This window comes from Panthera onca, chromosome C2 (genome assembly GCF_046562875.1).
Source record: "Panthera onca isolate mPanOnc1 chromosome C2, mPanOnc1 haplotype 2, whole genome shotgun sequence".
NCBI lineage: Eukaryota > Metazoa > Chordata > Mammalia > Carnivora > Felidae > Panthera > Panthera onca.
The window spans coordinates 73,842,699-73,868,718 of NC_138347.1; the positions used below are offsets into that span (position 1 = coordinate 73,842,699).

At 44.9% G+C, this 26,020-nt stretch overlaps 2 protein-coding genes and 1 long non-coding RNA gene across 10 annotated transcripts in view; 2 read left to right on the forward strand and 1 right to left on the reverse strand.

The window, feature by feature from the left end:
* The window catches only part of LSG1 (large 60S subunit nuclear export GTPase 1), a 37,397-nt gene extending 22,346 nt beyond the window's left edge, over positions 1–15,051 (forward strand). Inside the window, exons 8-14 of the mRNA XM_060639569.2 lie at positions 799–1,215; positions 3,782–3,883; positions 4,022–4,165; positions 5,893–6,016; positions 8,318–8,397; positions 9,953–10,126; positions 13,004–15,051. Coding sequence (XP_060495552.1) covers positions 799–1,215; positions 3,782–3,883; positions 4,022–4,165; positions 5,893–6,016; positions 8,318–8,397; positions 9,953–10,126; positions 13,004–13,183 — 1,221 coding nt within the window. The 3' untranslated portion in view covers positions 13,184–15,051. The remainder of the gene's footprint in view (positions 1–798; positions 1,216–3,781; positions 3,884–4,021; positions 4,166–5,892; positions 6,017–8,317; positions 8,398–9,952; positions 10,127–13,003) is intronic.
* On the reverse strand, positions 9,228–25,410 carry LOC132683543 (uncharacterized). 2 transcript variants are annotated; one of them, XR_009612283.3, is made up of 2 exons: positions 25,332–25,410; positions 9,228–10,024 (listed from the first exon to the last, which is right to left on the reverse strand). It is a non-coding gene; the product is annotated as an uncharacterized LOC132683543 (long non-coding RNA). The 2 variants fall into 2 exon arrangements; XR_009612282.3 differs by lacking the exon at positions 25,332–25,410 and adding an exon at positions 12,974–13,144.
* TMEM44 (transmembrane protein 44) overlaps positions 24,765–26,020 on the forward strand; it is a 36,398-nt gene continuing 35,142 nt past the window's right edge. For 2 of the 7 annotated variants that reach the window (XM_060639574.3, XM_060639573.3), the window contains exon 1: positions 24,767–25,420. In XM_060639574.3, coding sequence (XP_060495557.2) covers positions 24,834–25,420 — 587 coding nt within the window. In that variant the 5' untranslated portion in view covers positions 24,767–24,833. Of the gene's footprint in view, positions 25,421–26,020 lie in introns of all 7 variants that reach the window. The other 5 variants (XM_060639576.3, XM_081796598.1, XM_060639575.3 and 2 more) reach the window with 5 other exon arrangements.

Here is a 26,020-nt window from a genome sequence, read left to right on the forward strand (position 1 = left end):
TAATTTAGAAATGATACCAGGTTTGCATCACTTCTAAATCCAGACCAATTCACTCTTGTTGATACAAATCAATATAGTAATACCATAAATTGTCTTCGTTTTGCTTTAATATCAGTAGGAATTCAGAAGAATTTACACATCCCTAAAGAGTAAATGATTTTTATCTTTTTTTTCTTTTTTGCATATGTGAATAATTTTCGCATGTGGAGTTGAGTTTTGTTTATTTCATCCGGAGGGAGCTGTGCTGCACAGCACTTTGATTTATTAAAGGCAATTATAAAGGAATAGCAGTTTCCTTAAATATGCAAACCAGAGTCTTTAAAAATGCAAATGTAAAAAACTCAAATTATAAATTCTGCCCTTCTTGCTTTGTGCAGAGAAGAGAATGTTAAATGTTTTATTGTTAACGAGAAATGCTTTGTTCCATAGGCCGTTGTAAAATGGCATACTGACAAAGAATTCAGCTTGACATGGGCTTTTCTAAGCTCTTGCTTTCTTTAAAGATGTATCTATTACAGAAGTAACGCATGTTGTTTGTACAGAGTTCAAATAATACAGGAACGCATAAAGTGACGATCCACTGTTCCTCCCGTCCCCAAAGGGCACCACTGTTGATAGTTTGGTTGTGTCCTCGCACTGAAAGACTTACATTGTCTCCCTGTTTTCACCTTTTCTGGTCTCCTTCATGGCTTTTCTTGTCCTCTGTTCTTCAATAACCAACTCTGAATACTTTCATTAGAATGAAAGATGCCATTGTTCTACCCTTCTGAACTTTTGCGGTTTCTGTTATTTCATCAGGAACATGTGAACGAGGGTGCTGGAGAAGCCAATACAACTGAGTCTGAAAACTCCAGTTGTGATGAGGCTGAAAATCCTCACAGTGAGACCGAACAGCTCCTGGACGGGGGATCCCCGCCACTTGGTGAAGTTGCCAGTAGCGATGAAGACAACAGTGAGTACGAGGACTGTCCGGAGGAGGAGGAGGAAGTTTGGCAGACGTGTTCGGAAGAGGACAGCAACCCTGACGAAGAGCCCTGTGGCTGGGACAGGAAGGAAAGCTGTACTGTGGATTCTGAGGCTCAGGACAGGAACACCCTGGAGAAGAGGCACACACGCAATTTCAGCCACCTGGTATCAAGGCAGGAGTTATTGGAGATCTTTAAGCAGCTACATACCGGGAAGAAAGTGAAAGATGGACAGCTTACTGTTGGACTGGTAAGGTGAAATAGGTCCTGAGATTGTTACCCTATGGGTATCTTTATATCCAATCCATTGGTAGCTACACTGGAATCCAAGGGACTACTAACCACGCTTCTGGCATCATTGGGAACGTTATTGCCCTCTTGTTGCCCACTGGCATTGTGGGAGTAGGCAGTGTGACAGGAAAAGTCAAAAGTGTACTCTTTCAAGGCTTACATTGGCTATACCTCTTTTCGTAGTAATTATCTTCTCCCACCTCCTTCCAGTTCAGCGCTACCATTCATGTGACTTCCCAAGAAGTACTTGGAAAAGAGCACTTTTAAGCCCATTTTCACTCTTCCAGGTCAATATTCTTACCTTCTGGAGGCTTATGGTGTCATGTGATCCTTGCGAATTTGTACTGTAAATGTTCCAGATGCATTCTAGGGAGAATCCCAACATCTTTGGGCCAGGTACAACAAGATTGGTGCTTTGGTTGCATAAGAATAGGGGAAAGGATTCTGTGTCTCCCTCTCTCTGACCCTCCCCTGTTCATGCTCTGTCTCTCTCTGTCTCAAAAATAAATAAACGTTAACCAAAAAAAAAAAAAAAAAATTAAAAAAAAAAAAGAAACCCTTTCATAAAAAAAAAAAAAAAAAAAAAAAGAATAGGGGAAAGGAGGGGCGACTGGGTGGCTCAGTTGGTTGATCCTCCGACTTCGGCTCAGGTCATGATCTCACAGTTCGTGAGTTCCAGCCCCATATCTGGCTCATTGCTTACAGTGTGGAGCCTGCTTCGGATCCTCTGTCCCCCTCTCTCTGCCCCTTTCCCGCTCGTGCACATGTGTGCGCACTCTCTCAAACAAAAAACGGGAAAGGAGATCACGTCCCTAGCTACATATACACTAATTCTAGAGGTGGCTGTGAGAAGTACCCAAACCTCAGGGGTGTACAGCAGAGCTCCAGACAGCCATATCTTTAGCTAAGGAAGTGTAAGATGTTAGAGAAGGTATTTTATAGATCTTCCATCCAAGCAAGAAAACAAAACAGTGAAAGAAAGTAGATCATGGCAGCCTTAAAATCTTCTAGCTTTTAAGTTACGTGCCGAGTAGAGCAATCCTAATTGTTTTGAAGCACTGTCCCCCTCCCAAAGCGTACTTAAAATGATTATAGCAGATTGACGTTTTATTTTAGAACACTAGGTAAAGGAATTGTCCCTGGAGCCAGGCAGACCTAGTGTAATTCCCAGTTCTACAGTGGAACTGATTTACTTGCTATAAACTTTGGGAAATGTAGCTAATTTCTCTTAGCTTTACAACTCCACTTCTATATATTATTGCTAAAAATTCATTTTCCATATGCCACCAGAAAGCCCAGCTTCCCTAAAAGCTAGTTTATTTCTCACGTTTACGAGCATGCTAAGCAGCGTCGCCACTTTCTGAATGTCTTACTCTAGAAATCTTGAAAATAGGTTAATTTACTCATTCTGTGAACATTTATTGATCACTGGCCACATGCCAGGCGTCCTGCTGGGCCATGACAGTCAGTGTATCTCCAACCTCCCAGAACTTCTAATTCCAAGTGTAGGGAGTGGTAGAGAAGACATCCAGCACCCTATAAGAGTTGTATAATGAGGAGCCTGGTCTGCAGGAGGTGGGGGAGATGACAGCAACAGAAGTCCCCTGCCCCCAACAAAGGACATGTAAACAAATGGTAACATGTTATGTAATCAAGATATAAATAAACACAAAACATGAGAATATTGAAATTAATGAGCAGTCGTCTGAAATATTTATGTAAGAGGTTGCACCTTAAAGTACAATGTGACAATGGAAGGAAGGGCCTTCAGACAAACAGAAGATAAAGGTTTAAACCAAGCCCCAGGAATGGAAGTATGTCCATGGACCAGCAGGTGGCAGTATGGCTAAGCATAGAGAGGGGCAAGAGAGAAGCTGAGCAATGGAAGTGATGTGTTACGAGGCCTGTACTGGAGGTGGAAGGTTTGGGGTTTTATGTTCCATGGGATCAGTATTTGTAATCTTCGAGAATCTTTATATGATCCTGCTAAGACTCACTGAAGAGTTTTAATAGCTTGTTAACCCACAGCAAGTCCATGTGCCATTTACCATTGTTAACCAATAAGATAGAAGCTTGCTGGTAAGTTACTAAAAATTAAAAGTGATTGTATGTTGTGATGATTAAAATACCTGTCTGATGCTTGACTTCACCCACAGTGTGGAAAATATAACAGAAACTATGCCTGTAAGATGGGACATCGTGGGTCGTGGGAGTGACACAGGGGGAACCTCCCTATTGACCAAATGAGAGCTCGTGGGAGCTGAGAACAAGGGGCTGAGGTTTATAATATCTGCTGTTACAGCAAGACCTCTACAAATAAAATGTACTTAGCTTGACTGTTCATCACTGGAGACCTGTCTGAATAAATACATCCACACTGCAGGGGAACAAATTGTCCACAAACAGCACCTATTTCAAATAATCTTTTGAAGCAACCAAACACGCTGGAGTTGGACTATTTATGTATTATTTTTGGGTTTGATACACGTACTGTCAGATGCTAGTAACTTAGGTGTCTCTTGCAGGTGGGCTATCCGAATGTTGGTAAGAGTTCCACAATCAACACCATCATGGGCAACAAGAAAGTGTCTGTGTCTGCCACACCTGGTCACACCAAGCATTTTCAGGTATTTCTGCAGCATCAGCCTGTTTCCTCCTTAGCCAGTTCCTCCGGCTGGGTATTTCTGAGTTCTTCACCACTCGAGTGTTGGTCTTTTCCCTTCCTCTGCTGTGTGCCCAGCGTAAACCTCTCACTTGTCTTTCAGACTCTCTATGTGGAACCTGGCCTCTGCTTATGTGACTGCCCGGGCCTGGTGATGCCATCCTTCGTCTCTACCAAGGCAGAAATGACTTGCAATGGAATCCTCCCTATTGACCAAATGAGAGACCACGTTCCCCCTGTGTCACTAATATCCTTTCTGCTTTGCAAAGACTGGTTGTTATGTGTACACTAGGGCTTCGAGTTTGTTTTGGACTTGGCTTTGCATTGGATGTATTGAAAAACCTGAAACACTTAACAGTAACCTGCCCAAGTTTATATGTGAGGTAGCATCAGGATTACAGAACCTCATGTCCTGAGTGCAGCAGTGTCGCCTGGAATCAGTGGAAGAGCCCAGTCTTGGATCTCAGCCCCGAGTTGCAAACCTGAATCCTGAGACTGCCATTTGACTATTTGTGTGATAAGCTTGCTTAACCTTCCAGAAACTCTCTTTTCTGAAAAGTGCCAGTAATAACAGCTCCTTCACGGTTGATAAGACCTGAATGAAGAGATATACGTGTTTATGGTTTGAAAGACTTCATACTCTTAAAATGTCAATTCTCCTCAAATCGATACATCAGTGCAATGCAATGCAATCCCAATCAAAATCCCAGCATGCTTTCAAAGTATGCAAATAGGCCTACCAAAAAAAAAGGAACTCTGCTGCTTCCCAGCATAATGAGTTAACTTATGTGAAGCACCTAGGATAGTGTGTGACATGAAAAAAATATTGTTAAGAACCACAGTGTCTTAAGATCTTACCCTACTTACAACCCAACAGGTTAGTCTGTTACTGTTCCGTGGATGCCGGAGGAAGATAGGAAGGAGACTCCATGAAACTGACATGCCAATTTGTTAATTTATAAGTAGCGTGAAATTTCTGGCCCTGTACAGTTCTTGACAAGATTCTTCATGACTGCCCTGAAGGCCACCGCATTTTATTTACCCCGATTTGATTTCTCCTCCTGTAAGAAATAATGAGAATTCATCTGCCAGGATTGATAAAATATAGTATATCGCTAAAATAGAATAGTATATAGTTGTTAAAAATACTGCACTAAGTCTGCCTGTGGTAACCTAGGTAGATCTCAAAAGATCACATATACGGTGTGACACCCATTTCTGTAAAAATTGTCACCTCACAGAACAGTACTTTGCATTAATAGATAACATGTGAGTGTGAAAGTGGGAGAAGCAGACCAGTGGAGGTTTGCATTTGTAATACAATTTTTTTAAAAAATGGTTTTTTTAACATTTATTTATTTTTGAGACAGAACATGAACAAGGGAGGGTCAGAGAGGGAGACACAGAATCTGAAACAGGCTCCAGGTTCTGAGCTGCCAGCACAGAGCCCAACACGGGGCTCGAACTCACAGATTGAGATCATGACCTGAGCCAAAGTCGGACGCTTAACTGACTGAGCCACCCAGGTGCCCCTGTAATACAATTTTTAACAGACGAAATTGTTACCACTTCTTGATAGTTGGGAACACAGTTGTTACATTATTTATGCTTTTCTGTATATTTTCCATTTCTGTTTGAATTAATAATCGGATGTGTATTGAGCATTCATTACAAGCCAGATAAGGTTGGGTTCTGTGGAAGCTATGAGCATGAATCAGCCATGGATCCTGCCCTTTCTGGATTCGGTCTCGGGGGCATATGGGGCATGTGCATGAATAGCCGGTACAAGGTAGAATGGTATTTAAAGAGAAAGCATTTGAAAATTAATGAATAACTGTACTTCTTTTTTGGAGACATAAAAAGGCTTTGGTCATAGGAGTGCTAAAGTACCATGGTCTCAGAATTAGAGGCATGTGTCAGAAGCCGTGGTGGGAAGGGGTCAGTTCAAGGTAATGGATTCCTTGACAAGCTTATGTTTGCCAGAATATTCCGAGATATGTTTTAGAAGCTACCTATGGCATTAATATCATAAAGCCTAGAGAGGATGAAGATCCCCATCGACCTCCGACATCAGAAGAACTGTTGACAGCTTACGGATGTGAGTTGTGATTTATTTTAAAACATGAACAATTAAATGAACAAAAAGTAACAACATAGTTAATGAGAGCAACTACTCCTGCAGAGATAGAAATTTACATTTTTCCTTAGCATTTGTCATGTCATCTTCCAAGGTTTGTGCTTTCGTTGTCTCTGTTGGCCTTGCCTCCAGCTACCTGGTCTCCAGGTAGCTGCTTTGGTGGTGGGTTCAGAGTGCAGCAGTAAGGGAGGGGAGCTGACTGCTCCGTGAGTAGCATTTTACTTCAGTGTGGTAAGTGCTTTCTGGAGTTAGAGGAGGAGATGCTTTGAATCCCTTGCCTCTCCTCAGGTCTGCCCTTTGCTTTCACTATAGCAGTCAGGCCCCTCCCTGTTGAATGCCTAGATGCAGACTGTTGAAAGCTCCCACAGAGAGCACCAGCAAGAGCCAGCAGTTGTCACATGCCTCTAAGAAAAGGCCCTGAGGGCATTCACTGTTTAGAAGATAACCAGGTGTAGACACGATTCAGATTGAGGCTGTGCTGGCTTTTTCTGGAGTCTTCTCCCAAACGGGGAAGAAAAGGGATGTTGGGAAGAAAATGAATATGCTGTCAGAGCAGGTAGGAGAGTTGTGAGGGCAGCATTGGAAGGGAAAGCCCTCAGATTGGGACGTTGCTGAATGTGGTCAGGGTAGGGACACAAAACAGCCTCCCTCCCCTTCCATCAGTCCCTTGGAAACCTTGTTTGACATTAACTTGAACTTAGCTTAGTTGAGAGACTTTAAAGAGGATAAATATTAAGCATTTGTGATGAGACCAGTGTAGTCACAAAACCGCATAAGAGACCTTAAAGATCATTCCGCCTCTCACCTCTTTTTTTTTTTTAAGACGAGTAATCTGAAATCAGAGCATGAAATGACTTGCCTACAGTGGTGTCTGATCAGTGGCGCATAGCCCGAGTTTCATATTCCAGGCCTCTTTCCAGTAGTGGGCTTCCACCAGACTTTCCATTTGATTGGACTTCCAGATAAAACTAAAAGTAATCGTTTTTTAAGATTTTTCATCTAATGCTGATAAAATCAGAGTAAGGAAAAAGCCAGTTTGTAAAGATGGGTGACCACATACATATAGTTTCTAAGATCATTTTGCAGGTCTGTAAAGAATAGTCTCTGACAGGGGCGCCTGGGTGGCTCAGTTGGTTGAGCGTCCGACTTCGGCTCAGGTCATGATCTCACAGCTCGTGAGTTCGAGCCCCACGTCAGGCTCTGTGCTGACAGCTCGGAGCCTGGAGCCTGCTTCCAATTGTGTGTCTCCCCCTCCCTCTGCCCCTAACCCACTCACTTTCTGTCTCTGTCTCTCTCAAAAGTAAATAAACATTAAAAAAAAATTTTTTTTTTTTTAAGAATAGTCTCTGATGGTTCATAAGACATTGCTAAATAACTTTAATTTGCGTATCTTTACTAATGCAATGGAACATCTGTGCATATGCTGGCCATTTCTGTTTCTTCTGGGAATCACCTTTTTCTATGCATCTTGTGTTCTTTTAAGGATTTGTAGGACTTCTTTGTGGTTTCTTTAGCCTTATATATGTTAACAATTTTAACAGACTTTCCTTTTTGGCTTGATGGTGTTTGGTGTTTTACTTGGGAGGGCCTTCCCTATCTTAAAAGGATAAAACTATTTTCCTGTAATGTCTTTTTTTATGTACCTTTAGATTTTTAATCTGCCTACGTGTTTTTTTATGTATTGTGCAATCTAGGGTTCTAACTATTTTCTTCTGAACTGAAAGAGCCAATACACAGCTACTAAGTGAAGGAGCTATTTTTAACCCAACCCGTCTGCCAAAGGCCATATTCTTAACCACTAGGCTCTGCTACCCCCTCTAGTTGAGTTAGTATTAGAGGGATCTTTGTTGTATGTTTGGGAAGTTGGGAAAATGCATAGATACATTATTAAACAAGAAGACTTACTATATTGCTTTTGGTTTTGCTAATTGTAGTGACGGCATAGCATTCTACAGGTGGCCTCCGTATGTAAATGTTTAAAATCAAGAGATGAAAGAAATAACTGGAGTGGAGAGAGATTGAATGTGTGTGTCAGCCCTTGGTGCTAGGCTATCAGAACAGTGTGGTCTGTTCACCCAGATTGTCGGAGGTCGTAATAATTGCTACCAGAATGTCTTCTACCATGACAGTTGCTTTTTAAAGCTAGAGAGTAAGGATGCGTAGTTGGTGTGGTAATGGACTAAACTTCCTTCACCTCAGTTGTCTTCGTTGTGATTTGCCGTCTTCTAACTTCAGTTTTGCACAACCCATTTCTCCTCACAGATATGCGAGGATTCATGACTGCGCACGGACAGCCAGACCAGCCTCGGTCTGCTCGCTATATCCTGAAGGACTACGTCAGTGTAAGTGAGCCCAGCTCCTCGATGCTCTTGAGTGAGCAGGCCTCCTCTCTCACGGCGCCTAGACGCCAGCAACCTGTTGCGTCACAAAGGAGGGATTTTCTCATTGAGGGTGTGTTGTAATTGGCAAGATCCAGTGTTGGCAAGGTTGGCGCGGGTCTTCTGCGGGAGGAGATCGGCAGCCTCGGCGTGGCTTTCTTGATCCGGGGGAGTTGGCGTCATGTGAGCCAGAGATGGAACCAACAGCACAATTACGAGAGAGAGAGAGCTCTCTGCACGTTGTCAGCGAAAGTGATAAATGCGTGCCTCTGGCTTTGCCATCGCCTGCAGCTCCTCTTGCAGCTGTGTCACAGTCCTCCTGGGAGTGGAGCGTCCGTATGCCGTTCTCCCTGCGCTCGCCCGGTAACGGTACTCACAGCCCTGCCTAGAGTAGTGCTGTTTTCGGTGCGTCGTCTCATTAAAGATACATAACGAGTCTGTCCACATCACAGATGAGGACGTGCTAAGTTTTGGGTTTTCCTCATCAGTAAAATAGGAACGAACAGTAGCTGTCTCACGAGATTATTATGGGAAGTAAATGAGAATAACGTGTGTGTGGAGACACACACACCACTAAGCTCAGTGCCTGGCGCATAATTAGCCCCCAGTACTTGTTATGTATTAAGCTTAATTCTTTCTGCAAACAAGCATCTTGGGTCTCCCGTAATAACTGGTTGTGAGGATTCCCTCTTCTGAATGCCACATCAGCAGAGCTCTTGGAAGCATAGGAGTAAAATTGAACATCCATACTGTCTTGCCTTCAGTTCAGGAAGAAAGTAGTTAATCAGTAGAGAATTTGTATGGATAAATTATTTATTCATTTGCCATTTATAAAACTGTGGAAGATGAGAAGATGAGTTACAAACCATAGTTTATAGAGTGTTTATGGTGGGAAGCAGGAAATTTGCATCCAGTGAGCGACCGCCCAACATCTGCATTAGTATAATCCTGCTGTGCAGTTGTGTCCTGATTTTCATTTTGGAAAACGCTTAGCCTAAGTATAGTCACATAAGTGCACCGAAGAACATGAGTAGAAATGCAAACAAGGTAAAAAGGAGCACAGAGGAGAAAGATTTCCTCCTGGTCTGCGGGCTGTGGGCAGGCTAGGCCTTCAGAACACTTTAAAGGTAGGTCAGTGTATTCATTAGGACTCTCCATTTGCAGGTGACCAGAAGTCAGCTTGGTTAATCGAAAAGCAGGAAGAGGTGCCTGGGTGGCTCTGTTGGTTAAGCGTCCGACTTCAGCTCAGGTCATGATCTCATGGTTCATGGGTTTGAGCCCTGCGTCAGGCTCTGCTGACAGCTCAGAGCCTGCTTTGGATTCTGTGTCTCTCTGTGTGTCCCTCCTCTGTTCACACTCTTACTCTCTCTAAATAAATAAACATTTTTTTTTTTTTAATTGAAAAAAGAAAGCTGGTCAGAGGGTGCTTGGCGGAGATGTCTTCTTTGAGGATTTTTCTTTCTTCTGGGAGAACACAGACAACACATGTGATGTGCTGTTACGCTTCTTGTCTTCGTAGGGTAAACTTCTGTACTGTCATCCTCCTCCTGGAAGAGACCCTGTGACCTTTCAGCATCAACACCAGCGACTCCTAGAGAACAAAACGAATGGTGGTGAACTAAAAATGCATCCAGGCGGAAATAAAAAAGCAAAACAGATTGAAAATGTAGTTGACAAAAGTTTTTTCCATCAAGTAAGTTTTAAAGTTTTTCTTTAACTTCTGATCAGCATATATTATATAGCAGTTCTATTGAAATAACCATTCACATAGTGTAAAATCCACCCTTTGCAAGTATAGTTCAGTAGTTTATAGTATATTCAGAGTTGTGTAGCCATCAACATAATTTTAGAATGTTTTCATCACTCCAGAAAGAAACGTTGTACCCATTATCAGTCACTCACCGTTTCCCACTCTCCCCAGCCTTTTCCAACTACTGATCAGCTTTCTCCTATATAGATTTGCCTATGCTGGACATTTCATATAGATGAAATCACCCACTATGTAGTCTTTTCTGACTGGCTTCTTTAACTTGGCATAATGACTTCAAGGTTCATCCATTTATCAGTACTTTATTCCTTTTTATTGCCAAATAATATTTCATTGAGTGGATATGTCCCATTTTGTTTATTTCTCATAGATGGAATTTGGGTTGTTTCCCCTTTCTGTTATAAGATAAATGATTTTTTTTTAATTTTTTTTTTTAATGTGTATTCATTTTTGAGAGAGAGAGAGAGACAAAGTGTGAGCCAGGGAGAGGCAGAGAGAGAGGGGGAGACCTAGAATCTGAAGCAGGTCCCAGGCTCTGAGCTCTCGGCACAGAGCCCGATGTAGGGCTCAAACTCATGAACCATGAGATCGTGACCTGAAGTCAGATTCTTGACCGACTGAGCCACCCGAGCATCCCCCCTTTTCTATTATAAATAATGCTATGAACATTCATGCACAAGCTTTTGTGTGAACATAGATTTTCAGTTCTCTTGGGCATATAATTAGGGGTGGGATTGCCGGGTCATGTGTTAACCACATGTTTAACATTTGAGGTACTGCCAGACTTACCAAAGTGTCTGTGCCATTTTACATTCCCACCGTCAGGGTATGATGGCTCTAATTTCCTTATATCCTTACTGGTATTTATTTTCTGTCCTTTTTTACTTTACTTTTTTACTTTTTACTATATGAAGTGGTGTCTCATGATTTTGATTTTGATTTCCCTAAGGATGTTGGTAATCTTGTGTGCTCATTGGCACATGTAGATAGATCTTCTTTGGAGAATTACCTATCGTTGAGTTGTAAGAGCTCTTTATAAATTCTGATAAAAACCTTTATCATATTTATAATTTGCAAATATTTTCTACTGTTTAGTGGTCTTTCTGAGCCAGTACATTTTAGTAACTTTCATTGTTTACATCACAGCTACAGTTTATATGCTGCACTTTAAACAACAAATTTAGGAGCACCTGGGCGGCTCGGTCATTTAATTGTCCACCTTCGGCTCAGGTCATGATCTCACGGTTCATGAGTTCAAGCTCTACATCCAGCTCTGCTGTCCGCGAGCAGCCTGCTTCAGATCCTCTGTCTCCCTCACTGTCTGCCCCTCCCCCACTCACATGCACTCTCTATCTCTCCCTCTCAAAAATAAACATTTAAAAAAGATGTTTTAACATAAGAAAATAAAGAAAACTTATATGCAGAACAGTTAAATCCTATAACTGTACTTAATATATTTTTTAAATCCTTTTGTGACTACTACAGCCATAAAAGGGTGGTGGGGGGAGGGGGTGTCATCTGTATCCAGAGTGATTTCTTTCTGTATTTATATGATGCTTTATTTGTGTGCCTCACACAGGCCAAGCAGATAGTGCTATCCACCACTGGGGCCATTGAGGCTTAAGGAGGCAAAGTGACTTCTTCAAGGATACTTGTCTTAAATGGCAAGGCTGGGCTAGAACTTGATTATTGTGGCTCCTGGTTTGAATTATTTCCAAGTCTGCCAATATTTAGGAGGAAATTTACTGATAGGCAGAAAGATCATAGGTTCTTCCTTGGACCCACTACTATTAAGACAATCATGAAATACTGCTTTGCACTTGCAGAATCATATGGGATTAATTTTATTTTTACTAAGTAAACTTAATTGTTCAGTTTTTTGTTTCATTTTGCTCCACTTAAATAAAATCACAAGTTTACAGAAACTTTTTTGAGCACTATTACATGTGGATACTACACTGGGACCTAGGATATCAAAAGGAAGAAAACATAATTACTGTTTTCAGGGAGATCACATTCTAGCTAAGGGGAGATGGGCAAGTTAACAAGTAACGTTACACGTTAGGTCTAGGGCAGAAGTATAAGTCAGGTACTTTGTGAACCCAGATTGGGGAGCAGTTCCCCCTTGGGGCCAGGAGGAGAGTAGGTGAGTGAACGCCACAGAGAGGAGGTGATATCTAAGCTGGACTCTAAGGGCAAATATAAACGTACTGGTTGGAAGGAGTGGTGAGGGCGATTCTCCAGGCAGAGAGGGAGTAGCGTGAACAAAGGCATAAAAAGATGGGAGTGTGGATTCTATCAATAAGAAGCCCATGTTGTAAGTGGTCTTGTGTACCCTCTGAGGGAATACGAACTCGGTTCCCCAGGCTACAGGGAGCCATCAGAGGTTTGTGAGGAAAGAGAGATATGTGATGGTTAAACTCTAGTAGAACTGGGGAGTGTTGCAGTGTTCCAGTGAAAGCTAATGAATACCGGGGCTAGAACAGGGTGGTGGAGAACAGTGGATAGGTACACCAAATGCTAGAGCCTGGAGCCCACAGAACTTATTGGCTGGCTGTATGTGGTAGATGAGGAAGGCATAGGGAGTGCTTGCTCAGTGGCTAGTTACAGATGGCATTTGAAGCGATGGGACTAAGCAAAGTGAAGGACAAAGAGAATGCACTCAAGACAGAATGCGGAGAAACTTACTTAAGAATGGGGAGAGAGAGAGGAGCAGTGAAGGGGGTGGAAGTCCTCTGTCTTGGAGTTCTCCATAAATAATACTGTGCTTACATCTCCCATACTGCTGTCTTCACTTCCTAGGAAAACGTGAGAGCTTTGACCAAAGGAGTCCAGGCTGTGATGGGCTACAAGCCAGGGAGTGGCCTGGTGACTACAGCTGCTGTGAGCTCTGAGGGCAGGGCTGGGAAGGCCTGGAAAAAACATGGCAACAGAAATAAAAAAGAGAAAACTCGTAGACTCTATAAGCACCTGGATACGTGAACTTGGGCTGCAGTGGAAATGGCATCTGCGTTGTGCACCTGAAGAGGACACAGAAGCTGCTCTTGGCCGTGATGCTGTGAAATGGACCCTGCTTCTTGTGGCACGCAGCCACACCAGACAGCCAGTATCAGGACGCAGGGGCTCCGTGGAGCACCGAGTCTAACACAGTCATCTTGGAGCCCCAGAAACTTTGTCCTGTAGAAGGCTGAATTTAAGATGAGGGAATGAATGATTGCATGTGTAAACAAATACACATGCATACTAATTTGTAAATTGGGTTTAAAAAAAAAAAATACTAAAATTAAATGGTCACTAACAGGCGTTTTATTGGTTTATGTAGATACACTGCCATTTGGACATTTCGCATTCTTTAAACAGTTGCAATTTGCCAAAGCATGACTGGGATTTTAGATGGATTCTTTTGAGAACATTATATAGGTTAGTGATTCTCAACCTCACATGCATACCCAGCAGTCCCCTGGTATTGCAGAAGGCACATCAGGTCTTGGAATGAGGGGGCTAGCAGATGTAGTTTTTAAAAGCCTCAGAGAGCCCACCCTTCTATTGAAGATCCCTGTCAACATGAGCCACTACTATAGAAAGTAGTGTGTGTTTTTCTAAAGCTCACCACAGGCATGAGGAAATGGGCAGATGATCAGCTAGTTCTTGTTTTAGGTATAGTTGCCTGATCTCCTTAGTACTTAGGACCATCAAGAGTGAGACAAGGACAGTTTACCTTTTATAGTACCATTCCTGTTTTAGCCTCTCACTTTACTTTTGTCTCCCTTTTTCTATGAGCCTCATTATTCCCTTAGCTCAGATCCTTTCCTTGTGTTGTGTGGTAGATGTTTTTGGAAATCTAACGGACGTTATGGACGCCTTCTCCAGAAAAATGCACATGCCCATGAACAGTCTTGTGAAATGTATCAGAAGATGACAGACCCGCGGTTCGTCCACAGTTTTGCAGTTAAGCCTTGCCCGATGTGGCCAGAGTGTATTTTAAGATATATTTGAAAAATGTGTTCCACCTGGGGAATAAAAAATATATACTTGTTTATTTAACAGATAGCACCTTCTGTGTGGCAGGAAAGGCACTGGAAACCGGGGACAGCAGGAGTAGGGCCCTGATGCAGGAAGTTAGCAAGAGCCATCACATGGCCTTAGAGCCTGTGAGGGGATTCTGGAGGTTTGCTCAAAAGCGGTGGGTAAGCCAAGGAAGAGTTTATAAACAGGTAAGGAATTAGTGTTCTAGTTCTTCATTTGAATATCGGGTGAAAGGTTATTCCAGATCAAGCCTGAGGCAGAGCTAGAGAGGTTCCGCAGTTGTGTTCATCCATCTGCAACAATATACTTCTAGTTCTTCCCTTTGATCTGAGGAAAGGGACAGTCTGAAAAGCCCATGAAAGAAAAGGAACATGCATCAGCATGTTAAAGCCTACTTTGTTCCATTCACTGAAGAACAGGCACGGTTGTCTGGGAGAAACTTCCATGCCGAATGGACAGAGCATGTACTGATTTTGAATAAGTTTTGCTTTAATGATAGTGTAATAGCTAAAACATGAGACTTCTTAGAAAAAGTAATTACATACGCTTCACGTTCCTGATTATTTTTGTAAGTTTTATTGAGATACTCACATACCATGCAAGTTCACCAGTTTTAAAGGATACAATTCAGCGGTTTTTAGTATATTCAAGAGTTATATAACCATCACCACAACCAGTTCTACATTGCTGCCACAAAAAACCCAGGACCCTTTAGCCAGTGGCCCCCAATCCTCCCAATCCCCCCCAGCCGTAAGCAAACCCTAATCTACTTTATATATGGATTTGCCAATTCTATATGTTCATAATAAAGGAATCATAAGCTATGTGACCTTTCGTGACTGGCTTTCACTTAGCCTGATGTCTTCAAGGTTCATCCACGCTCTAACATCTCTCAGTATTTCATTGCTTTTTGTTGCCAAATAATACATTCCACTGAATAGGTACACCACATTTTGTTTATTCATTCATCAGTTAAAAGGCATTTGGTTTCCACTTGCTGTCTATCATGAATACAGTGCTGCTGTGAACGTTTGTGTACAGGTTTTTGTGTGGTTTCTAATTCTTAAGTATATATCTGGGAGTGGAATTGCAATATATTTAACCTTTGAGTAGCTACCATACTGATTTTCAGAATGGGGGTACCATTTTACATTTTCCATCAACGGTGTACAAAGGTTCTAGTTTCTCCGTAGTTCTGTCAACACATGTTACTGTCTTACTGTCTTTTTATGTTTTGGCCATCCTAGTGGGTATAAAGCGATACGTCATGGTTTTGATTTACATTCCCTTGATGCCAAATGACGTTGAGTATCTTCTCATGTGCTTATTGCCCACTTGTAGATCTTTGGGAAAATGTCTATTCAGATCTTTTGTCCATTCTTTTTTTTTTTTTAAATGAGGATTTCTTTTATTTTTTAATTTTTTTTAATGTTTATTTATTTTTGAGAGCGAGAGAGGCAGAACACAAGCAGGGGAGAGGCAGAGAGAGAGGGAGACACAGAATCCAAAGCAGGGTCCAGGCTCTGAGCTGTCAGTGCAGAGCCCAACGCGGGGCTTGAACTCATGGACCATGAGATCATGACCTGAGCCAAAGTTGGCCGCTTAACCAACTGAGCCACCCAGGCGTCCCCTCTGTCCATTCTTTAATGGAGTTATTTATTTTGTTACTGAGTTATAAAAGTTGTTTGTACATTCTAGGTACAGGTCCCTTAGCAGATGTGTAATTTGCAAATGTTTTCTGCCATTTAGTGGGTTGTCTTTTCATTTTCTGATAGTGCCTTTGAAGCACAGTTTTAATTTTGGTGAAGTCCAAATGAATCCATTTTTTCTTTGGTTGCTTGTGCTTTTGGTGCTAAATTTAAGAAACTATTGGCAGATCCAAGGTTATTAAGATTTACCCCCGTGTTTCCTTCCAAGGGTTTCAGAGTTTTAGCTCTTACGTTTAGGTCTCTGGTCTATTTTAAGTTTTCATATCTGGTGTGAGGTAGAAGATGGACCTTTTGCATGTGGCATCCAGTAGCCCCAGAGCAGTTTGTTGAAAAGACCACTGAATTGTTTCAGCACCTTTGTTGAGAATTGAACATAAATGTGAGGGCTTATTTCTGGATGTATGCCTTTGGTATTTAACCTTCATGAATGTGCAACAGTTGTGAAGAGCATCCGACTCCATCTTCTAGCAAGTATTCCTGGTAAGAGACGTCTCTCTGTGTAGATGCTCCACACCCCTCCATCCCTTAGCCACTTTGAGTTCACCTGCAGCCCCAGTGGACGGTTCCTGTGCGAGCCCTTCCTCTGCAAGCCCTGTATTTCCTGCGTTCCTTTCTCCTGCACCACAGGAGCCTGCTCGCTGCACACACAGGGCAATCTAGACGGCCTGGGGATTTAACAACCCCCGGAGCAACCCCCAACTAGTCAAGAATGGGGGCTGGGTGCTAAGTGCCCCAGCTTCCCTGTCACTTGGTGCATACACTGTACATTTTCCACACTAGATCCTCCATGGAAATCATCTCACTAACTCGCCCGCTGCCCTCCTCCCTTCCCTCACTGTCCACTCCCTCACTTCTGCTTCAGGGGGTTGCCTCCCAGATTAACTAAATCTAAGTCCTCTGCTTAGAGTCTGAACAACCCAAACTAGGACACCCCGGAAGGTGTTTGTTTTTAAGTATCCTCACCCTTGTAGCGAGGAGTACGGTAGACTTACAAGTTCCAGCCATTAGCATGATCACTTCATTGTTTTGAAATTTTTTCCCCAGCATTTTATTACAAGGAATATACCGCCCTTTTAAAGTAGAACCTGCTATACATCTGTCCTCCGTTTCCTTTTCAGGAAGTTAGGAGGAAGTGGAGGTTTCTGTCAAGACATCAATAGCAATATAGGTTTTCTTGGCAGGCAAACTGGGAAATGTGGCCACAAGCCAGAAATCGACCTAATGCCACCCCTCTAAAGTCCTTGTGGAGCAGTGAGGAAAATCATTCAGAATGAACAAACGCCTAACCGTTCGTTGTCTGTTTTGTTCAACACACCATAGACCAACTGAGGGTGAAGAGAGGGCCACACAGGAAAGAACTTGCTATCAAAGGCTCCAATATGAAGGCAAAACAACAATTCTGAGCAATCCAAAAGTGAAGGGCATTATGTAAGTGAAGAGTGCCCAGTGCACAGAACACTGAATACATAAGTGTTCTGTTGAAGTGTGATACGTATACAGAAAGAACACAACTGTGAGAGTATAGATAGCTGACTTTCACCAACATACTGATGCAACCGGCACCTTGACTGAGAACACGGTTAACACTTCGTACCTCCTTTCAGCAAAGACTGACCACCCCAAAGGCTACTGCTGTTCTCACCTTTTCACCACGTTTTGTATGATACGTAAGCAGAATCTACGGGGGTACCTGGCTGGCTCGGTCGGTCGGGGTACAACTCTTGATCTCGGGGTTTGAGTTCAAGCCCCACGTTGAGTGCCGCGATTACTAAAAAAAAAAATCTTAAAAAAAATTGTTTAAAAAAATCTACACAGCGTGCACTCGTGTATCTGGCTTCTTTAATCCAACATGGTGAGGTCCGTCCACAGTCTTGCATTTGATAAATAAATCATTGTCACCGCTGTAGGGTATTCTGTGGTGCGAATATGTCACCATTTATCTGTTCTATTATTGATGGACATGTAGACGTTTTGCAGGTTTGTGGTTTCTTAAATTTTTAACAAACCGTATTTTGTAGAATAGTTTTAAGTTCGCAGCAAAATTGAGCAGAAAGCATAGAGAGTTCCCATATTCCTCAGTCCCCACGTATGCACAGCCTCCTTCACCCTCAGCATCCCCCACACAGCGGTGCATTTGTTAACATGAACCTACACCGGGGCGTCTGGGTGGCTCAGTGGGTCAAGCGTCCGACTTGGGCTCAGGTCACGATCTCACAGTGTGTGAGTTCGAGCCCCGCGCTGGGCTCAGTGCTGACAGCTCAGAGCCTGGAGCCTGCTTCGGATTCTGTGTCTCCCTCTCTCTCTCTGCCCTTCCCCCCCCCCCCAAAATGAATAAACTTCAAAAAAAAAATGTAAAAACAAAACAATGAACCTACACTGACAACATTACTCTCCAGAGGGTTTTGATTTTTAAAAATAGCGCTGCCATGGATACCATAATAGTGTGGTCAAATAGAACTTACTACTACAATGCAAATAAATCTATAATCTGTGCTATCCCATAGTTAACTACAGCCAAACACTTAAAATGTGGCTAGTGACAACTTCAGAAGTTCACTGCTAACAGTAATGACTTTTAACTCCTTCCTGACCCAACAATCAAAGGTCAGAATGGTGGGAGTTTTTCAGGAGAGTGGGGGAAGAAGGGTAGATTTCATATTTATAACTTCTACATCTTGGCTACTTCTAAAGCAGGTTACTAAAAGTATTAAAACACAATCTTTCGTGTGAATTGTAAGGCACTGAGTTTGTTTTTTTTTAAAGGCTTCTTGAATCCATAGTAGTACTCTAAATAAGGAGAGGCAGGGCAACTTTGAAACAAAAGCATCTCAATGAAACAACGTAGAAGGGATGACGGAATCACCATTTTGGAACCATCAACAAAATCATGGATTCCAGCAAAGTGCTGAGACCACTGACGGAAAGGTCCCGGGGGATGGGATAGTGGCCCCCTTTTAAAGTATCACCACTGCTTTATTCAATGCCAAGGGAAAGTGCCTTTTACAATGGAGCGATCCAGCAGACACTACCTTAAACAAGTGACCCAACTCTGTCACCAGTGCTATGCCAGTATGTTCTGCACCTCCTGATGTGGTGCAACAGGAAGTCCACAGGATAACCCTGTGCTGCTTTTGCAGAAACATTTCGGCTCAATCTAATCATAAGAAACCAATTAGACAATTCCAGATTTGGAACATTCCAGAACACAAGGGACCGGGACTAAAGAGACACAGCTAAATGAATGAATCCTGAACCAGAAACACACATTCACACTCTATATATTTGACATTCTTGGAGCGGCCGAGTAAATTTTACCATGGATTACACAGGTGATAGCGTTGTATCAGTGTAACAGAAGTGTGGCGAGGTCGCGAACACTGCTGGAGATACATGCTGAGGCACTGGGGGTAAGGTGTCACAGCTGCCACCTCCAATGGTTCCACCGGAGCAAGGGACAAAACAAATGTGGCAAAATGTCTGCAGCTGGTGTTAGGTGGGTAGGTAGGTAGGTCCTAGGTGGTTTTCACCTTTTTGTAAGTTTTGAAAATTTTCAAAATAAACAGTGGGGAGTGGGGAGAGGTCATAGAAGTAGACAGTTAAATTCCAGAAGGGCTCAGGAGCCATTCAGGAGAACAGACAGAACTGTACTGGGAAATTAGAATCAAATAGGGACCACAAGCTCCTGTCTTTACTCTGTCTTGGCTGGCTTTGGGGAAGCAGGTTAATCCAGCTCCCTTACTGGCCCGCATGGAACTTGGCAGGATGCCGATTTCCTTGTGAATTGTAAACTGCGGTGAGAACACCCATTTCTTTTAACTATTTCAATGCAAGTATTCAAGTACTGAATTCTATTTAATTGGCTTTTTAAAAGGTGAGTAGCCTGGTCCGCCTGGCTGGCTCAGTCAGGAGAGCATGCAACTATGTGTCCCAAGTTCCAGCCCCACGTTGGGGGTAAAGATCATGTAGGAAAAAAAAAAAAAATAGGGCTTTCCTTGATGTAACATTTCAACATCTGTGCATTCCATTAGCCCTCGCCCAACTTCTAGCATCGTGAAGTAAGTTGCTTTCAGCAATAGGATGTTATTAATGAAGCATTCGAGGGTGAAAAAGGTAAAGAAACTCTCACAAGATCAAACAGTAAGCTGATGATAGAGTTTTAAATAGAACCCAGGACCTCTGTGCTGACAGCAGGGAGCCTGCTTGGGATTCTCTCTGCCCCTCGTGTGTGTGCTCACTCTCTCTCTTTCTCTCTCTCTCTAAATAAACTTAGATGATGGATGGGTGGGTGGATGGATGGATAGATAGATGATTAACTAGGTGGGTAGATAGATAGATAGGTAGATAGAAGATAGATAGATAGATAGAACGAACCCAGGACCCCACCAGTCCTACCACCTGCTTCTCTCATGATAATCCAACATGTCCACAATGGGATTGATTCAGATTTGGAAATGCCATTATTTCAAAATGCATTCTCAAAGAATTGATTTCTCTATACTTACAGCAGGTAAATCAAACTGGCATAGAGCCTTTTTTAATGTTACCAGTTGAGTAGTAGCCACAAACCCTCTAAATAACGCATTTTATAAGAACATTGGCAGGAGGTAGCATGTCCTCAGAAGCAAAAGCTGTTGAGCTGCTGGTCTGTGCCCCCAGGTGGCCAGGACCTAGGGCCATGATTGGCCAGCAGGCTCCCACAAGGACAGGCCAGGCTGATCAGCCCTTCCTTCTTCAGGACAATGCCTGTGGGCTCAGTGCCTCTGCCAACAGGAAATGCCTACGAGCTGTGGCCCTCCTGTTAGCTTTTCTTCTTGGCAAACTCTGAACCATGGCCAAAGAAACTTTAGCTTTAGCTTTGGGGTGGGGCAGCCACCAAGCCTCAGAGGAGCCTGCTAAAGGAACTGATTCACTTCCCGAGGGCCGACCACGGAAAAAGCCCTTTGGAAGGTCCTGGCAGAATTTGGGAGGGGTCCTAACTCCAGGAGGGAGGGGAGTAGATTAGCACATACAATCCTGAGTGTTCCCCACCAGATGAAGAGCTGGTGGGTGCCGGGAGCCTGCCTCTCTTGCCCCACATCCGCCCTCGCTGCAGGACCTCTGCCATTTGCAGGCATCCGCCAGCCAGCGTCTTCCTGCCGCCAGGACAGCTTTCCAAGATTGCTGCCGCACTAATTGCCAAAAGCAAACTTGTTCTCCAAAGCCCAGCTCGTGGGTTTCTTGAAAGCCCTCCCAACACCCCCCCCCCCACACACACACACACACAATGGTAGGGGCCACCAAAGCATTGTAAACATGCTCTCACTACCTTTTTACAGCCTATCTAAAAATCACTTCATTCGGTAATTATGTTCCTTATTACGTGCTAGGCAGTGAGTCAGGTGCTGGGGTACAGATCTGAAATCAGCAGCCCCGGCTGAAGACTCTCACAGCCGGGTTGAAAGACAACACCTGCCACACTGTAAGGGGTGCCCTGGTTGAGGAGGAGCACAGGCCCAGGGGCTTGTGCCTGTCCCCTATAGGACCAGGACACAGAGGCAGCCTGGGCAGGGAGGACAGCAGGTGGAGGCGCCTCGGGAGGGAAAATCACAAGTCTGGTTGTAGACGTGTTCAATCGGACATGCGAGTGGAGATGTCGAATAGGCAGCTGCGTATATGAATCTAAAGTCTGGGAAGGAGGTCTGATCTGGAGATAGATGCTCAGGAGGCACAGGCACAGGGGCGGTATTTAAAGCTAGAAGTTCAGATGCTTCAGGCGTCGGGTAAAGAGAAGAGAACCAAGACCCGAAGCTCTGTGTCTCCACACCATTAGCTATTCATATTTTCTTTGAACCATTATTATTATTTTTTTTTTTTAGTGGATCAGAGGTTCTTCCCAGGAAAGACAACAGCAATAATAACTTCCAGATGCTTCACCTCCAGGGTTTCTACTAATCCCAGTTGCCCTGACGGAGGCACTATCATCCCCACTTGACAGGTAAGAATACACAGTTGCAGAGGACCCATGCTTTGCCCCAAGTCACAGCTGCGAGGAGGCAGAGTGAGAACTGCAGTCCGACTTGCGGGCTCCGAAGCACCCATTCTTCCCATTGCATTTTTCTCTGAGCCAGTGTGTCCAATGACTGGCAACGGCTCCCCACACTTGTCCAAGCCACCGAGGGCCATCTCCACAAGCCTGTGTTCCTTGTATGAATCTCACAGGAAGCTTGCGGGAAGGCAGTTTAGTAGGCTGAATGATGGCCCCCCAAAATACAAGGTCTTAATCCCTGGAACCTATAAATGTCACCTTCTGTGACATCCAAACTCTTCACAGACGTGATTAAGGATCTTGAGATGGGGTGCGTAACATAAATTACCTGAGCAGGTCACAAGGGCCATCTTTATAGGAAAGAGACAGAGGGAGATTTCACACACACAAGACAAGAGGGAAATGTGACCACGAGAGGAAGAGATTAAGTGACGCGGCTGCCAGGCAGGTAGTGCTGGAAGCCACCAGATGCTGGATAAAGAGAGACAATGAAGAGATTCTCCTTCTAGGGTCCCCGGAAGGGTGGCAGCCCCGCGGCCACCTTGACTGTGGTCCAGCGGACCTGATTTCAGAATAGGGAGAGAATACGTTTCTGTTATTTTAAGCTAAGTTTGTGGTAATTTGTTAGAGCAGCCACAAGAAATGAATCCATGCAGATTCCAAGGACACACGCCCAGAGAGTTGGATTTCGCCGGGCTGGTTTTTGACAGGCAGTCAGAGTGATCCTGAAACCATGATCCATGATCTATGGACCACACCCCTTCCAACTGCTTTGGGAGGGGGCTCAGGATTTAAACGCTTAAACTAGGGGGTTTAGTCTGGGGTCTAGCCCTCCACGAAATCCACAGTTGAATTTCAGAGACTATAAATTCCTAAAGATTGTATGAACACTGTGTGGGGGTGCATAGATGTTCAGATTTTTCAGGGACGAGGTCTTCCTCAAATTCTCTGAGTTCACCGCAAAGGCTGAGAACTAACCACTCTGAGGAAAAGTTGTTGAGGTGCATAAACCTGGTCCAGGGTGTGGTGGGAGGAATGAAGCAATTTTTCATTTATTTTGTTTTTTGGTGTTTATTTTTGAAGGAAAGAGAGAGCATGAGAGGCAGAGAGAGAGGGACTGAGGATTCGAAGTGGGCTCCACACTGACAGCACAGAGCCCGACGCGGGGCTCAAACTCACGAACCACGAGATCATGACCTGAGCCGAAGTTGGATGCTTAACCACCTGAGCCACCCAGGCGCCCCAGAATGAAGCCATTTTTAAATTGGGTCCAGCCTCCAAGGGCTTATACTGAGCCTGAGGGAGAGGAAAGTCATCATAAGTGAATCAAATTAAACAGCGGTATCTTCAAGTCTCAACAAACAGAGCATAAGGTAGCCCTGCCTAGGGCATGAGACGGGGAAGGTGTGTCCTCATTTCAGCAAGATAGTTAGTGCGATGGATTATCTTTCCAGAATAGTAAATAGGCAACGTCACTAGAGAAACCGGGAAGCTGGGCAGTCACAGATCAGTATCCACAGGTCGGCTAGAAGAACCCACAAAGAATCAGCAGGCAGGGACTTCAGGGTACTTGGTTATCATCTATGAGACGCTTGGCTACTGTATGTTTCCCCTTTTATTTTAACCTTTCAATCTTGTCTTCGCTGGTACTCATTTTGTATTACTTTATCTTATCATCATTTTTATATTTTAATTTTGGCCCCTTTTGTCGAATAACCTATTTTAATTTTACCTTTACTCGCTCTTTTGCTTGTTTAGTGTCGCTCTCTCTCCTACTGGACTGTTAGCTCAGTGAAGGCAGGGACTTGTCTGTTTTTCTCAAAAATGTGTCCCCAGCTCCTCGTCTGACAATGTCTGACAAATTATGTTTCATGACCAAAAGCGGTCATAACTTTAAAAATAAATGAAACAGTAAAATAATGTAGCCCCTTTAGAAGAACAGTCTGGGGGCACCTGGGTGGCTCAGTCCGTTAAGTGGCTGACTTCGGCTCAGGTCATGATCTCGCGGTCCATGAGTTCGAGCCCCGCGTCGGGCTCTGGGCTGACGGCTCAGAGCCTGGAGCCTGCTTCCGATTCTGTGTCTCCCTCTCTCTCTGCCCCTCCCCCCGTTCATACTCTGTCTCTCTCTGTCTCAAAAATAAATAAAAACATTTAAAAAATTAAAAAAAAAAAAAAGTTCACCTATTGGATGGGATTGCATTAATAAGGAATTTTCCACAACAGGCAAGTCCGTAGAATCCTAAGGTAGATTTGTGGTTGCCTAGGGATGGGAGTGTGGAGAAGAAAGTTAACCGCTAATGAGTACTTGCTTTTTTAACAAGTGATGAAAATGTTGTAAAATTAGATAGCGGTGGTGGTAGCACAACTCTGGATACACTAAAACACTGTACACGTTAACAGGGTGAGTTTTATGGTATATGAATGAGATCTCAAGAAAACTGCTGTTTTTAACAACGAAAATAACGAAATGTCGGGGTCACCTTCTTTAAGCAAACTTACTAAAATCAACAAGGACATTTTAAAATTATAATAGCTTGTTTTCAAGAACAGCTCTGCGTGCCAGGACTGTGTGGCAACGTGGCTGGATGGGACAGCATGACGGCCAAGACCACGGGCCTCCTGGGGCATCTTCTAGGGTGACTTCTGGAAGTCCGGCTTGGGCGACTAGAGTGGGGGTGGAGGGTGCCGCTGACGCCTTCAGACCAGAGAGTGGGAGAAGATGCGTTGGGGGGCGGGGAGGGGGCTGTATCCTTCTGCCGCTCCCCGCCACCCCACCCTCCCAGGACCCCTTTCTTTTGTACCTTTTGAAGGATCAGACCAGCCGCTCACGCCCGGGATCCCCAGCACCCAAGAGCTGCGTCAGGCGCGAAGCATGTGTATTGTTCGGGTCAGAAAAGGGGGCGCACTAATGGGCGGACAAAGCGCCTTACCGTGGCCGGGCAGGTCACGGTATTCGGCCCTGGCCGCCGGAAGACCGCAAGGGGTCTGCGAGCGGCGCCGCCACCGCTGTCGGGGAGCGGGGGCTGGGGCCGCAGCCTTTGTGCCGAGGCCGCTCCCAGCTCCCGCCGCTGGGGGGCGGCCTCCCGCCCGCCGACCCCCGACAATAGCGCGCCGGGTGGGGAGCCGCGCGGTCCCGGAAACTTTTCCCTCGCGCCTCCGCCGCCGCCGCCAGCGCCCGTCTCCCGGCCGCGGTCGTGCGCTGGGCCGGGGCCGCCGCCGCCGCCGCGGGAGCACCGGGCCGGGGGAAGGGGGCGCGGGGAGGCTGCGCCCCGGCGGGGCCACGCGGGAGGCTGGGGCCCGGGCCGGGCGGAGCCACCGAGCCATGGGGGAGGCGGCCAGCCCCGCGCCCGCGCTCTGGGACTGGGACTACCTGGACCGCTGCTTCGCCCGCCACCGCGTCTGCATCTCCTTCGGCCTGTGGATCTGCGCCTCCTCCTGCTGGATCGCCGCCCACGCGCTGTAATGGGGACTGGGACCGGGCGGCGCGGGGGAGGGGGCCGGGTCTGCGGCGGGGGGCGCGGGGCGACGCCTCCCGCCAACTCCCTCCTGGAAACCTGGAGGGAAGGGGGCATAAAGGGGGGAGGTAGGAGGCAGCGCGGTGCCAGGATCGAAAGGACCCTTCCGCTGTGGACTGAAGTCGGATAGGACTTCTTTCCGGATTCCGTGCACAGGGAGGGGGAGGCTGGGCTGTGGGCCAGTAGGAAGAGGCCGGGTCGTGCGGTGCGTGGAGCCCTCGAAGGCAGCTGTCCTGAGTCCTGGGTTCTATTGTCACCCTTTCCCCATCGACCAGAGGTGTGAGCTGGGCAAGCTGTAAAGCCTCAGAGCCTCATTTTCCTCACCTAAACGGGGTTAATAACTGATGGGACGGATGGCAGGATTAAATGAGTTAGTTTCCGTAAAGCTCTTAGTATGTGCTCATTAAACATCCTTATGATTGCTCCTGTCCTGCCACCAACCTTTGGCAGAGGGCAAGGACCTTGGACAAGGCTCTTGGCGTTTCTGGTCTCCCTTTACCCCAGGCCCTCTGATCTGGGGAGGGGGACTGGCTGTGATCTGACT